Source organism: Heteronotia binoei, chromosome 13 (assembly GCF_032191835.1).
Source record: "Heteronotia binoei isolate CCM8104 ecotype False Entrance Well chromosome 13, APGP_CSIRO_Hbin_v1, whole genome shotgun sequence".
Lineage (NCBI taxonomy): Eukaryota > Metazoa > Chordata > Lepidosauria > Squamata > Gekkonidae > Heteronotia > Heteronotia binoei.
Genome location: NC_083235.1, coordinates 6514415 through 6528405, shown reverse-complemented (window position 1 = coordinate 6528405; position 13991 = coordinate 6514415). Strand labels below are relative to the sequence as shown.

Below are 13991 nucleotides of genomic sequence, written 5' to 3'. Positions count from 1 at the left end.
TCACTCAGACCTAAAGCCACCGCGCTACGCATTTGCAACATGCGACCAAAATAAGGGCGAAGGCATTTGGATTAACAACATGTATTTAAAAAGGCAGATGTTAATGAAATCTTACAGGGTGAAGGGGGGGAAATGACACAACTGTCTACCTGAGGGACCGTCTCCCTCCCCATGTTCCCCAGATGGTACTTCGATCAGGTACTCAAAAATTTGCTAGGTCCAGGGAGGCAAGACTCAAAGCAACACACAAAAGAGCCTTCTCCGTTGTCACTCCTTATCGGTGGAACCAACTCCAGAGAATGTCAGAGCTTTACGGGACCTTGCCCAATTCCGCAGCGCCTGCACGACCACACAATTTCAGCTTGCGTTTCACAGTTAATTATTAACCAGAACTAACTGAAATGACTACCATCTCTGAGGACATTCGATCTGTGTGGATCTCTTTTAAGACCATTGAATGCTGCCTATGTATCTATGTATTAAATCGTTTAATTATATAGAAATTAGCACTCAATTGTCATGGATGGGAAACCACCAAGGAAGTCCAGTATGGCTATGCAGAGGCAAGCAAGAGAGCCAATGTGGTGAAGTGGTTATCTGGGAGAACCGGGTTTGATTCCCCACTCCTGCACTTGGGAGTTGCTGGAATGGCCTTGGGTCAGCCATCACTCTCGCAGAGGTGTCCTCGAAAGGGCAGCTGCTGGGAGAGCTCTCTCAGCCCCACCCACCTCACAGGGTGTTTACTGTGGGGGAGGAAGGGAAAGGAGATTGTAGGCCGCTCTGAGACTCTGTCCTTGAAAGGGCAGCTTCTGGGAGAGCTCTCTCAGCTCCACCCACCTCACAGGGTGTCTGTTGTGGGGGAGGAAGAGAAAGGAGATTGTAGGCCACTCTGAGACTCTGTCCTTGAAAGGGCAGCTTCTGGGAGAGCTCTCTCAGCCCCACTCACCTCACAAGGTGTCTGTTGTGGGGGAAGAAGATAAAGGAGATTGTAAGCCGCTTTGAAGGGTGGGGTATAAATCTGCAGTCTTCTTCGTCTTCATTTTAATCTAATGTTTTTATATGGTTGTTTTATTATGAATTGTGAACCGCCTTGAGCCTACCACCTCTGAATTTGCCCTAACCTGGATGGCCCAGGCTGGCCTGATCTCATCAGATTTTGGAAGCTGAGAAGGGTCAGCCCTTTTTAGCTTTTGGATGGGAAATCGCCAAGGAAGTCAAGGGCAGCTACGCAGAGGGAGGCAATGGCCAAACTCCTCTGTTTGTCTCTCGCCCTGACTTGGGATAGCCCAGGCTAGACCAATTTCATCAGCGCTTAGAAGCTGGTTTATGGTTGCCAACAGGGCATTTTTTTGTAGCAGGAACTGCTTTGCATATTAGGCCACACCCCTCTGATGTAGCCAATCCCCAAGAGCTTACAGGGCTCTTCTTACAGGGCCTACTGGAAGCTCCAGGAGGATTGGCTATATCAGGGGTATGTGGCCTAATATGCAAAGGAGTTCCTGCTACAAAAAAGCCCTGGTTGCCAACATCCAGGTGGGGCCTGGAGATTACAGCAAATTTCCAAATTACAGGGATCAGTTCCCTTAGAGCAAATGGATGCTTTGGAGAGTGAACTCTGTGGCATTATACCCCACTGAGGTCTCTCTACAAACCCCACCCTCTCTAGTAGGGTTACCAGGTCTGGTTGGAAAACACCTGAAGACTTTGGGGGTGGATCCAGGAGAGGGCACGGTTGGGGAGGGGCCTCAGCATGGGACAATACCACAGAGTCCATCCTTCAAAGCGGTCATTTTCTCCACGGGATGATCAAAACAACTGGAACCGATGTAATTAATGGAAATAACAGAAAAACCACCGGAAGCAATGAAATTTACACAGAAACGTGTATAAATATGTTTTAGTGCAAGCTTAAATGAAACTTAAACAAAACAAAACTAAGGAACACTGTGCTTTCAACATATGAATTTTCCCACACAGTCTTTCAGTAGCCCTGTCAATCGGCTTCCTTCGAGCAGACTCCGTTGTGGGTGAACGCTTTTTTCCTCAGTGCCCGACTCCTAGCAATGTAGAGTAAGGAAGGAACAGCTTATGAAAGGACTCCTCACGGTTTCGATCACTTCGTCAGCCTCCTTCTCCCAACATTACATGGAGCCTCAGCTCAATTTTTTCAACATGGGTCTACGCACGGTCTCATCAGTTACCGGCAGCAACCCCGATTTACAGGGCTACTGAAAGACTGTGTGGGAAATTTCATATGTTGAAAGCTCAGTGTTCCTTTTGTTTAAGTTTCATTTAAAATTGCACTAAAACATATTTATACACATTTAAATGTAAATTTCATTGCTTCTGGTGGTTTTTCTGTTATTTCCATTGTCTCCAGGGGAGCTGATCTCTGCCGGCTGGAGATCAGCTGCAAAAGCGGGAGATCTCCAAGCCTCACCTGGAGGCTGGCAGTCCTGTTCCCGAGGCTTCACCCTTGAATCTCCAGTAATTTCTTACCTGGGAGTTGGCAGCCCTACTCTGGTAGTTCAAATCTCCTAGGAAGTCCAGGGTCGCTACACAGGGTGAATCAGTGGCAAACCACCTCTGAACAACTCTTGTCTTCAGTCACACAAAGCAACATTTTTAAAAATCTGCAAAGCCAGTCAGCGGCCATTCAGAAACCCACCAGTCCCAGCTCACCTTCTAAAAACACCTGACAGGTGCCAGTAAAGCTATCAGCAGGTGACATGCAGTGTTTCCTCCAAGCTGAGTTAACGTGAGCTAGCTCACAGATTTTTAGCCTACCAGCTCATGCATTGTCGTCTTAGCACAGGAAGGATTACCTCAGAGCCAATAATTTATGTAGTAGCTCACAACTTTTAATGCCAGTAGCTCACAGCTTTAATACCGGTAGCTCACAAAGTAGAATTTTAGCTCACAAGACTCTGCAGCACAGAGGGAACGTTGGACAGTCACCCTGTTGGGGACCTCCTAATATAAACACGCAGACCGATTTCGCACTAGACCTTTAATCCTGGTTTAGCTCTGACCCCAAACTGACATCCTACACTGGAATCATGGAATCATAAAACAGATAAGAGGAAGTACTTCTTCACCTAAAGGGTGATTAACATGTGGAATTCACTGCCACATGAGGTGGCGGCGGCTACAAGCATAGCCAGCTTCAAGAGGGGGTTAGATAAAAATATGGAGCAGAGGTCCATCAGTGGCTATTAGCCACAGTGTGTGTGTGTGTGTGTATAATTTTTTGGCCACTGTGTGACACAGAGTGTTGGACTGGAGGGGCCATTGGCCTGATCCAACATGGCTTCTCTTATGTTCTTCTGTGACACAGAGTGTTGGACTGGAGGGGCCACTGGCCTGATCCAACATGGCTTCTCTTATGTTCTTATGTGACACAGAGTGTTGGACACATTGGCCTGATCTGTCATGGCTTGTCTTACGTTCTTATGTGACACAGAGTGTTGGACTGGATGGGCCATTGGCCTGATCCAACATGGCTTCTCTTATGTTCTTATGTTCATAGAAACCAACTCTATGATTCTATGGTTTTAGTGTAGAATGTCAGCTTCGGAACAGGGCTAAACCAGGATTAAAGGTCTAGTGCGAAACTGGTCACAGTGAATGGATTTTGCTAGAAAGGAAGTCACCTTATTCACAGCTTTTTTTGTAGCAGGAACTCCTTTGCATATTAGGTCACGTCCCCCTAATGTAGCCAATCCTCCTGGAGCTTACAGTAGGCCCTGTATTAAGAGCCCTGTAAGCTCTTGGGGGATTGGCTACATCAGGGGTGTGTGGCCTAATATGCAAAGGAGCTCCACCCCTGCATATCCCTGATGTAGCCAATCCTCCAAGAGCTTACAGGTCTCTTCATACAGGGCCTACTAGAAGCTCCAGGAGGATTGGCTACATCGGGGGGGGGGGGGGCAGCCTAATATGCAAAGGAGTTCCTGCTACAAAAAGAGCCCTGGCCTCAACCAATACACTTTTGCCACCGACACCGAGAAGAACTCCTAGCCTCAGTACCTGCTATATTGGTGGCTCATGAGGAGCCGGCAGCCCTCTGAACCGCCATTATGGAGACACAACTGCATCTGAAAGGTCACTCCTTGGAAGTCTGGCTCCAGACGTTCACAGCTCCGCCTGGGCCTGCCCTGCTTGCGGGGCACTCTTCTCACCCCCTCCTGCGACTCAGGTCCGTGTGGAAGGCCGGACTCCTGCAGAAGCAGGGCTCCAGGCCCTTCCGCAGGGGCGTTCAGCTGAGAACTAGCACACGGTTCTGGGGAAAGGGTGCCGGAGGTCCATTCTTGCACGGGCCCTTTGCCTTCTGCGGACTCGGCCCAATCAACAGGCTTCGAGACGAGGGTTGAGCAGTGCAAGCTAATGAGGCTCAGGGCATCCAAGGAACCGAAGGAGGCTAAAGACGGGAAGAAGCAGCCGTTGTGAGGCACCCCGACGTCACACGCAGGGTGCACGGCCAGGCCCGCCGGCCGCTGACGCTTTTCAGGGTTGTTGGCGATCGGGTCCAGGTGGGAGAACAGCGGGTCGGTTTCCGGCACTAGACCAAGGGCTCTGCTGTTTGGGATCTGGAGGCAGCAAGCCATCCCGCTAAACGGCTCACACCTGCAGGAAAGACAGACAACAGGTAAAGGGAGGAGGAAGAAAAACCACCTGTAACATCCTGCCTTCCTCGCTCCCCTGTTCAGCTTCCGAAGGGAGAAGACTCTAACATCAGGGGTCTCTGACCTTTTCTACCCTGCAGGGAACCCTGGGAATTCTGACACTGGATGGTGGGCGCAGCCACAAAATGGCTGCCACAAGCCTCACACCCAACCACAAAATGGCTGCCCCAAGAGGCGGAGACAACCACAAAATATCAGGGAGCGAGATCATGTATTGCTGTAGTAGAAGGCTGTTCAACACTTCAAGTAGAAGCTCTGTTTAACAGGATGCCTTTTAAGATGAACCTATTTCTTGCGTACACACAGCAATATCTTGTGTACACACAGCACAGATGAGTCTATTTCTTGTGTACACACAGAGTGGGCAGTCCCTGGAGCGTTTGAGCACTGGACACTCAGAGAACGCTACAGAGACTGTGCACCAGCTGGACACCCTCCCGGCCCGCCCTCTGATGACCAGATGCTAAAAAGTCGGGGGCACCCTTTAGGATTGCCAATTCCAATTCAAGACATCTCCGGGGGGATTTTGGGGGTGGAGCCGGGAGACTTTGGGGGTGGAGCTAGGAGACTGGGGGTGGAGCCAGGAGACTGGGGGTGGAGCCAGAAGCAAGGGTGTGACAAGCATCACTGAACTCCAACGACTTCCTCCCGGCCCTGATGCTAACACAGCTTAGAGCAGGGGTGTCAAACATACAACCTGGGGGCCAAATCAGGCCCCAGAGGGTTCCTATCAGGCCCCCAGGCAACTGGCTGTCATTGGCTTCTTTCTCCCTCTCTCTTGCTTCCTTCTGCATCACAGCTTACTTTGCCAGGCTTGCTCAATTGCACAGGAGCTACAAAGCAAAACCTGTTTTCTCCATTGGCTGAGGCTCCTCCTGTGGGGAGGAAAGAATAGCTTGCTCTGCCTGGCTCTCTCAATCACACAGCAGAGCTACAGCCAAGCCTCTCTTCCTTCTATTGGCTGAGGTTCCTCTCCCCCCACCACCTGCGTCCCCTGGTGAAGGAAGGAAAGAGGCAGAACTTTAAGACCAGTGTTCCCTCTAAGCTGCAGAGCCTTGTGAGCAAAAATTCTACTTTGTGAGCTACTGGCATTAAAGGTGTGAGTTCCTGCATCAATGAGTGTGCTCTGGGGTCATCTTTCCTGAGCCAAGACAAAATTGTGTGAGCTGGAGGCTAAAAATCTGTGAGTTAGCTCATGCTAACTCAGCTTAGAGTCTGCTGGGCACTCCATTATTCCCTATGGAGACTGATCCCATTGGGTATAATGGAGAATTGATCTGTGGGCATCTGGGGCTCGGGGGGGCTGCTTTTTCAGGTAGATGCACCAAATTTGCAGCATAGCATCTGGTGCCTCTCCTTAAAACACCCACCAACTTTCAAAAAGATTGGATCACAGGGTCCAATTCTATGAGCCCCCAAAGAAGGTGCCCCTGTCCTTCATTAGTTCCAATGGAGGGAAGGCATTTAAAAGGTGTGCGGTCCCTTTCAAAGTGATGGCCGGAACTCCCATTGGAGTTCAGTGATGCTTGTCACACCCTTGCTCCTGGCTCCACCCCCAGTCTCCCGGCTCCACCCCCAAAGTCCCCTGGAGATTTCTTTCATTGGACTTGGCAATCCTAAAAGGTGCCCCCGACTTTTTAAAAAGCTCCCCCAACTTTTAAAATCCTGGCTCCGCCCCTGGGAGCCGATCTCTGCCACCTGGAGATCAGGTCTCATCCCAGATTCCCCAGGTGCTCCCTAGAGGTTGGCAACTGACCCGATACCCCAGCTTTTCCATGGGAAACATGGAGAAATGCCTCAGAAAAATACACATTTTGGAGAGGAGGGGGGGAGCAGGTCTTCCAAAATCAACTCACTCACTTCTAAGAGGAACAAAAAAAATAGTTTAGGCTCTTCCCCCCCAATCCCCAAACTTTCGTGTGGGGGGAAAAACTGAGGACGGGGGGAGGAGCCTTAATCTTTGCCCCACAATGGCGCCTGAGCCTCGCCCCAGCCCAGCCCCCTCTGGCCACCTTCCCGCCCTTCCCTCAGGCACGAGGCGGCGGAGGCGCCCGCAGCCAATCAGAAGCGCCCTTCCCTCCGGGCCTCGCGCCGCTCGCCAGGCTCTGGCGCCAGATCCCTGGGCTGGCACGCGCCCGAGCTGCTTGCGCGAGGGATCGGCGCGCGGCAGCTGCAGCGACGGCGCTTGCAAAGGCAGCACTGCCTCCCCGTGGCAGCCCAAAGAGGACTCTGCCCCCGGCAAACTTCCGGGCCAGGCCCCGCCCCCTTTGCAAAGAGGGATTGGCCCCGGTGGAGGCCCCGCGCCCAGATTCCGAAGCCAACCTGAGCTGGTGGAGAGTTGCCAACTCCAGGTGGGGGAAATCTTGGAGATTGGGGGGGGGGAGGGGGAGACTAGGCAGGGACCGCAGGGGGTTCTTCTGATGCCTTAGACACCCCTACTCCTCCAATCCCGCGCAAGCCTGCCAATTTCTGCGGGGGAAATGAGCCTAGAGCTCGCAGATGCAATACGGGGAGATCTCCAGCCACCACCTGGAGCTTGGCAACGGCAACCCCAGAGAGGTGACGCGGTGACTCCTCCCCCTGCCACCAATCGGGTTGGTCTTGCAGGCGCTCCGGGGCTCTTGCCCTTTACTCCCGCCTAGATCTAAATCTTTCAGCCAGGCTCTCTTGGTGCGAAGCGGTTCCAACCCAAGGCTCGCCTTTCTGGGGGAGGAACCCCCCTCCGTCCCGATCCCGTGCTGTTTTGCAAGGGGGGAAGCCCAGACTCGCAGTCCCGGGCGCCTGCCTGCCTGCCTGCCTTCCCACGTGCTCGCAGAGACCTTCTTGCCTCGGAGGAGCGTCCCACCTGGAGCCTTGGAGGGCGGCTGCTTCTGCCCCGCTGCAGCCGGGCTCGGCTTCCAGGCAGGGCGGGCACAGCAGCTCCGGCAGCACCGAGAAGTCCGGCGGCTGCCCGTCCACGAAGAGCTCCCCCGCCTCCATTGCTCCAGACCCCACCTTCCCTCCCCCAGATATCCCAGGCCTCTTGATGCGATGCACCTGCTACGTTTTGGTGGGGGGAGGGAGGCGCACCTGTGGAGCAGGTGGAGAGGAGGGAGGCTGCAAGAAGGCCTCTTGCCCTCCTTGCCAAAGGGGGGGGGGAGCTTAGTTTTCCAGAAGGGGGTGTCGAACTCATTTAAGAACATAAGAGAAGCCATGTTGGATCAGGCCAATGGCCCCTCCAGTCCAACACTGTTTCACATAAGAAACTAAGAAGCCACGTTGGATCAGGCCAGTGACCCATCCAGTCCAACACTCTGTGTCACATAGGAACATAACAGAAGCCATGTTGGATCAGGCCAATGGCCCCTCCAGTCCAACACTCTGTTTCACATAAGAAACTAAGAGAAGCCACGTTGGATCAGGCCAGTGACCCATCCAGTCCAACACTCTGTGTCACATAAGAACATAAGAGAAGCCATGTTGGATCAGGCCAATGGCCCATCCAGTCCAACACTCTGTGTCACATAAGATCATAAGAGAAGCCATGTTGGATGTGGCCCATCCAGTCCAATACTCTCTGTCACACAGGGGCCAAATGCGATCAGGAGGTTCACAAGTGGGGCTAGAAGCCCTTCCAGTGCGCCCCCCCCCCCAAGCACCAAGAATACAGAGCGTCACTGCCCCAGACACAAGAACTTAAGAGTAGCCATGTTGGATCTGGCCAAAGACCCATCCCATCCTACACGCTGTGTCACAACAGTGGCCAACCCAGGTGCCATCAGGAGGTCCATCAGTGGGACCAGGACACTAGAAGCCCTCCCACTGTGACCCCCGAAGCACCAATACAGAGCATCCCTGCCCCAGACATAAGAACATAAAGAGTGGCCCTGTTGGATCAGGCCAACAGCCCATCCAGTCCAACACTCTGTGTCACAGAGTGGCCAACAAAACAAAAAAGCTCAAGTGCCATCAGGAGGTTCACAAGTAGGTTTAGAAGCCCTTCCACTTTACCCCCCCCCCCCCCAAAGCACCAAGAATACAGAGCATCACTGCCCCCAGACAGTTCCAATACCGTACTCTGGCTAATAGCCACTGATGGACCTCTGCTCCATATTTTTATCCAATCCCCTCTTAAAGCTGGCTATGCTTGTAGCCGCCGCCACCTCCTGTGGCAGTGAATTCCACATGTTAATCACCCTTTGGGTGAAGAAGGACTTCCTTTTATCCGTTTTAACCTGACTGCTCAGCAATTTCATCGAATGCCCACGAGTTCTTGTATTGTGAGAAAGGGAGAAAAGGACTTCTTTCTCTACTTTCTCCATCCCCTGCATAATCTTGTCAACCTCTATCATGTCGCCCCGCAGTCGACGTTTCTTCAAGCTAAAGAGCCCCAAGTGTTTTAACCTTTCTTCATGGGGAAAGTGTTCCAGACCTTTAATAATTCTAGTTGCCCTTTGTTATGGGGCGGCTGGATCTGACATAAAGGAGACCTTGTCCGGCTCAGTCGTGTGTGTCATAAAATGCAAGGCCAGGCAGCGGAGATATCAACCTTGTTTGGTGTAGTGGTGAAGTGGGCGGACTCTTATCTGGGAGAACCGGGTTTGATTCCCCACTCCTTCACTTGCACCTGCTGGAATGGCCTTGGGTCAGCCATCGCTCTTGCAGAGTTGTCCTTGAAAGGGCAGCTTCTGGAAGAGCTCTCTCAGCCGCACCGACCTCACAGGGTGTCTTTTGTAGGGGGAAGATGAGAAAGGAGATTGTAGGCCGCTCTGAGACTCCGTCCTTGAAAGGGCAGCTTCCGGGAGAGCCCTCTCAGCCCCACCCGCCTCACAGGGTGTCTGTTGTGGAGTGAGAAGATAAAGGAGATTGCAGGCCGCTCTGAGACTCTGTCCTTGAAAGGGCAGCTTCTGGGAGAGCTCTCTCAGCCGCTCCTACCTCACAGGGCGTCTGTTGTGGGGGGAGAAGATAAAGCAGACTGTGAGCCGCTCTGAGTCTGATTCAGAGAGAAGGGCGGGGTATCAAGCTGCTCTCTTCTTCTTTATAAAGGACACAGATAAGCACAATTAAAGATTTTTTTTAAAAAAAATATGCTTAAAACTGTGAGGTAGGTTGGGCTGAGAGTGCGTGAGCAGCCCATGGTCATCAGCAAACTTCCGCAGTGGAGTGGGGATTCGAACCCAGCCCTTATGACCTGCGATCTGATTAAGCCAGCACACAACTAGTTGGGGCTTTCCTTGGACGGGAACCGGTAGCTACAGAGGCCTGGGAACGGGGTGCCTAAAATTGACTTGGGGTTTATGGCTCAGGAGGGACATGGGACGACTCCGCCTTCCTTCATCGGAGGAGCGTTCAAGGAAGGCTCGGCCGCTTTAGCAGAGAATAGTTCACCAGAGCCTCTAAATGGAACCTCCATACTCGAATGCAGTCTACCTCTGATGTTGGGGAAAACTGCCAAGGGTTATGGCTGTCCTTTCTGGTGAACTTTCCAGCAGGTTAAGTGCGCGGACTGTTTTCTGGGAGCACCGGGTTGGATTCCCCCCTCCTCCACTTGCAGCTGCTGGAATGGCCTTGGGTCAGCCATAGCTCTCGCAGAGCTTGTCCTTGAAAGGGCAGCTTCTGTCAGAGCTCTCTCAGCCCCACCCACCTCACAGGGTGTCTGTTGTGGGGGAGGAAGGGAAAGGAGATTGCAGGCCGCTCTGAGACTGTCCTTAAAAGGCCAGCTTCTGTCAGAGCTCTCTCAGCCCCACCCACCTCACAGGGTGTCTATTGTGAGGGTGGAAGGGAAAGGAGATTGTAGGCTGCTCTGAGACTCTGTCCTTGAAAGGGTAGCTTCTAGGAGAGCTCTCTCAGTGCCACCCACCTCACAGGGTGTCTGTTTTGGGGGAGGAAGGGAAAGGAGATTGTCGGCAGCTCTGAGACTCTGTCCTTAAAAGCGCTGCTTCTGTCAGAGCTCTCTCAGCCCCACCCACCTCACAGGGTGTCTGTTGTGGGGGAGGAAGGTAAAGGAGATTGTAAGCCGCTCTGAGATAGAGTTAAAAGTGGAGTATAAATCCAATACCATCATCATCATCATCTTCTAAAATAAAATTCATGGTCTCCTTTTGCAATGTTTCCTTTTAGTCTTTTATTGTTTCAATGAACAATTTACTTTGTTTCAGTCTAAAGTACAGGTCTTTTGAGGTAGGCCAGATTTTGCCTGCCAAGATGATGGAAAGACCTCGTTTTTCCTAACATGACTGTGATGGAACCCCCCCCACCCCGCCCCACATGGCCTTGGGATTCAGAGATTTTCTGCCTCTGTGGAGGTTCCCCTCAGCCACCATGACTAGTAGCCCCTGATCGACTTCTCCTCCGTGAATCAAATCCCCTTTGAAAGCTGTTTATTCCTGCGGCCATCACTGCATCCTCTGGCTGCAAATCCCGCATTTTAGCAGAGTGGCAAAGCTGCAGCACCGCAGTCCTAAGCCCTTCTCTGGACCGGAGTTCGATCCCGGCGGAAGCTGGGTTCAAGTCGCTGGCTCGAGGTTGACTCGGCCTTCCATTCTTCCGAGGTCGGTCAAAGGAGTCCCCGGCTTGCTGGGAGGAAAGTGGAGATGACTGGGGAAGGCAACGGCAAACCACCCCGTAAAAGTCTGCTGTGAAAATTAAAGCAACATCACCCCAGAGTCGGAAACGACTGGTGCTTGCACAGGGGACTACCTTTACCTTTTTTTTTTGTTTTAACTGTAAAAGAGCCTTTCCTTTTGGCCCATAAGCTTCATTGGATGCCCTGGAGTTCTAGCCTTTTGGTAGACGGGGAAACGATTTCTTTGTCAACTCTTTCCACCCCGTGTCTCCTTCTGTAAACCTCTTTCGCGTCCCACTCCCCCCCTCCCTTTCTTCACCTTTAAAGTGAAAAGTCCCAGACTCTTCAGCCTTTCCTCATTGAAAAACCTGGGACAGGTCGCAGCTACGGTGCGGCGGCGACAGCGCCAGGGTCAAACTCTGCGAACACACTGCCTGCCCTTCAACCCCCACCATCGGCACATCCTGCGAGGCAATGGTGACTTCACCTACCTTGTGCAACTCGGACCCAGGAAGGAAACCAAACTCTTGAGCGCAAGAGAATGTGCATTTTGTGACGATCTGTGGGTGTCTTGGGGCAAAGTCCTCTTGCTTGGCTTGCAAGACTCCCATCTGTCACATGATGTTGCTGAGTTACCCTGATTTTGGGGGGGGGGGGACGGCGATTGGCCGCTCTCGTGGGAACCTTCTCTCTCTCGTGCCTGTTGGCCGAGCTTACCTTCGATGTCTGGGTCGTTTCTTCCTCCCGGTGGATGCCAGGTGCAAGGTGAATTGGCTCATCCCAGTGTTCTTGGGAGAGCTTTATTATTCAGCTGGTAGCCAGCATGGGGTAGGAGATGCCTTTACGATCAGCAGCCCAACAACTTTTGGTAATAGCCAGCCCCAGAGATGTCTGTCTGACCTCGACAAGGGCCGGGGCCTTTTCAGCCGTGGCCCCTGTCTGGTGGAATGGGCTCCCCTTGGAGATCCAAGCCCGGCGAGATCTGCTCCAGTTCCGCAGGGCCTGTAAAACGAGAGCTCTTTCGCCGCGCTTTCAGCTGAGGCCGTGCACGTCACTTGTTACCGGCCCACTGCTGGACGTGGACGTTAGGCCATGTCTGTGAGGCAGGACCGCCATTTGAGTCTCTACTGTCGCTTTGTAGTTTTAGATTTCATATATTTTAAATTGGGTTTTTTATTGGTTTTATTGTGGATTGTTTTTATGATGTAACCCACCCTGAGCCTGTCCTATGGGAAGGGTGGGCTAAAAATCGAATAAAGTAAATAATTAGTTGGTCTCACATGTGGTCCCGGATTCTGGCAGTTGTGCGAACTGGGGAGAGTGGGGTTGGCTGACGGAAGTTCAGCCTCCTTTTTCTGTAAGTCTGATGCTTTATTAAGAAGAAGAAGATATTGGATTTATATCCTGCCCTCCACTCCAAAGAGTCTCAGAGCGGCTCACAATCTCCTTTACCTTCCTCCCCCACAACAGACAACCTGTGAGGTGGGTGGGGCTGAGAGGGCTCTCACAGCAGCTGCCCTTTCAAGGACAGAGTCTCAGAGTGGCCTACAATCTCCTTTATCTTCCTCCCCCACAACAGACGCCCTGTGAGGTGGGTGGGGCTGAGAGAGCTCTGACAGAAGCTGCCCTTTCGAGGACAGCTTTACGAGAGCTATGGCTGACCCAAATCCCTTCCAGCAGCTGCAAGTGGAGGAGTGGGGAATCAAACCCCATTCTCCCAGATAAGAGTCCGCACACTTAACTGCTACACCAAACTGGCTCTCCTGTAAGCAACCCAGGATTTCTTGCATCGTCTTGGGATTTCTTCAAACCTGAGACACTTCTCCAGAGGGCTAAAAGATGCTAGGCTAAACTCTGCCAGAGCCTTCTCGGTGCCAGCCCCAGCAATCTGGAACTCCCTCCCAGAAGCCATCAGGGCCCTGCGGGACTCGTCACAGTTCCACAGGGCCTGAGAGACTGAATTGTTTCAGATGGTGTATGACATTTAAATGGGAGAGGGCTGCCACCTCAACTGGATCTATCTCACATTAGTATCATCTGCCTAGGATCTGACCGCTTTAGAGAAAGGAAAATACTATTTAATCCTGCCTGAGTAGATGAAATGTATCAAAACTATAGGAACTTAGCATACAGCTGTGTAAATAAAAAGCCGCTAAGAGAAATCATAAATTTTAAACAACCAGACAGCGTAATGTAGAGGTCAGTGGCGTTCTGACCAAGATTGCACATAGAACTTCAAATAGACAAGGAAAGGAAAGGTCCCCTGTGCAAGCACCAGTCGTTTCCGACTCTGGGGTGACGTTGCTTTCACAACGTTTTCACGGCAGACTTTTTTACAGGGTGGTTTGCCATGGCCTTCCCCAGTCCTCTACACTTTCCCCCCAGCAAGCTGGGGACTCATTTGACCGACCTCGGAAGGATGGAAGGCTGAGTCAACCTTGGGCCGGCTACCTGAACCAGCTTTCGCTGGGATTGAACTCAGGTCGTGAGCAGAGAGTTCAGATCACAGTACTGCAGTACTGCTGCTTTACCACTCTGTGCCATGGGGCCGGTCTAAATAGACAAGAGCCACTAGCAAAAAAGATATTCACAGAAGACAGTTCAAAAATGGTCTTTCCAATCACAAGGGAGTAACAATATTCCGGTATTTAGTTCAAAGAACTAAAGGAAGCCCTTCCAAAGACGTCTGTTCTAGATATTAAGACGTTTCATCCGTCTTTCTTCAGCTTGGAGGCTTATTTATCCCTGGAACCCAGTCTCTT

General features: G+C 51.9%; 1 protein-coding gene across 1 annotated transcript in view; it reads right to left on the bottom strand.

Annotated features, from left to right (window-relative positions):
• Positions 1–7752, bottom strand: part of LOC132581295 (uncharacterized) — a 13096-nt gene extending 5344 nt beyond the window's left edge. The window contains exons 1-2 of the mRNA XM_060252482.1: positions 7531–7752; positions 3825–4626 (exon numbers count right to left, since the gene is read on the bottom strand). Coding sequence (XP_060108465.1) covers positions 4023–4626; positions 7531–7664 — 738 coding nt within the window. The 5' untranslated portion in view covers positions 7665–7752 and the 3' untranslated portion in view covers positions 3825–4022. The remainder of the gene's footprint in view (positions 1–3824; positions 4627–7530) is intronic.
• Between the last annotated feature and the right edge of the window lie 6239 nt (positions 7753–13991).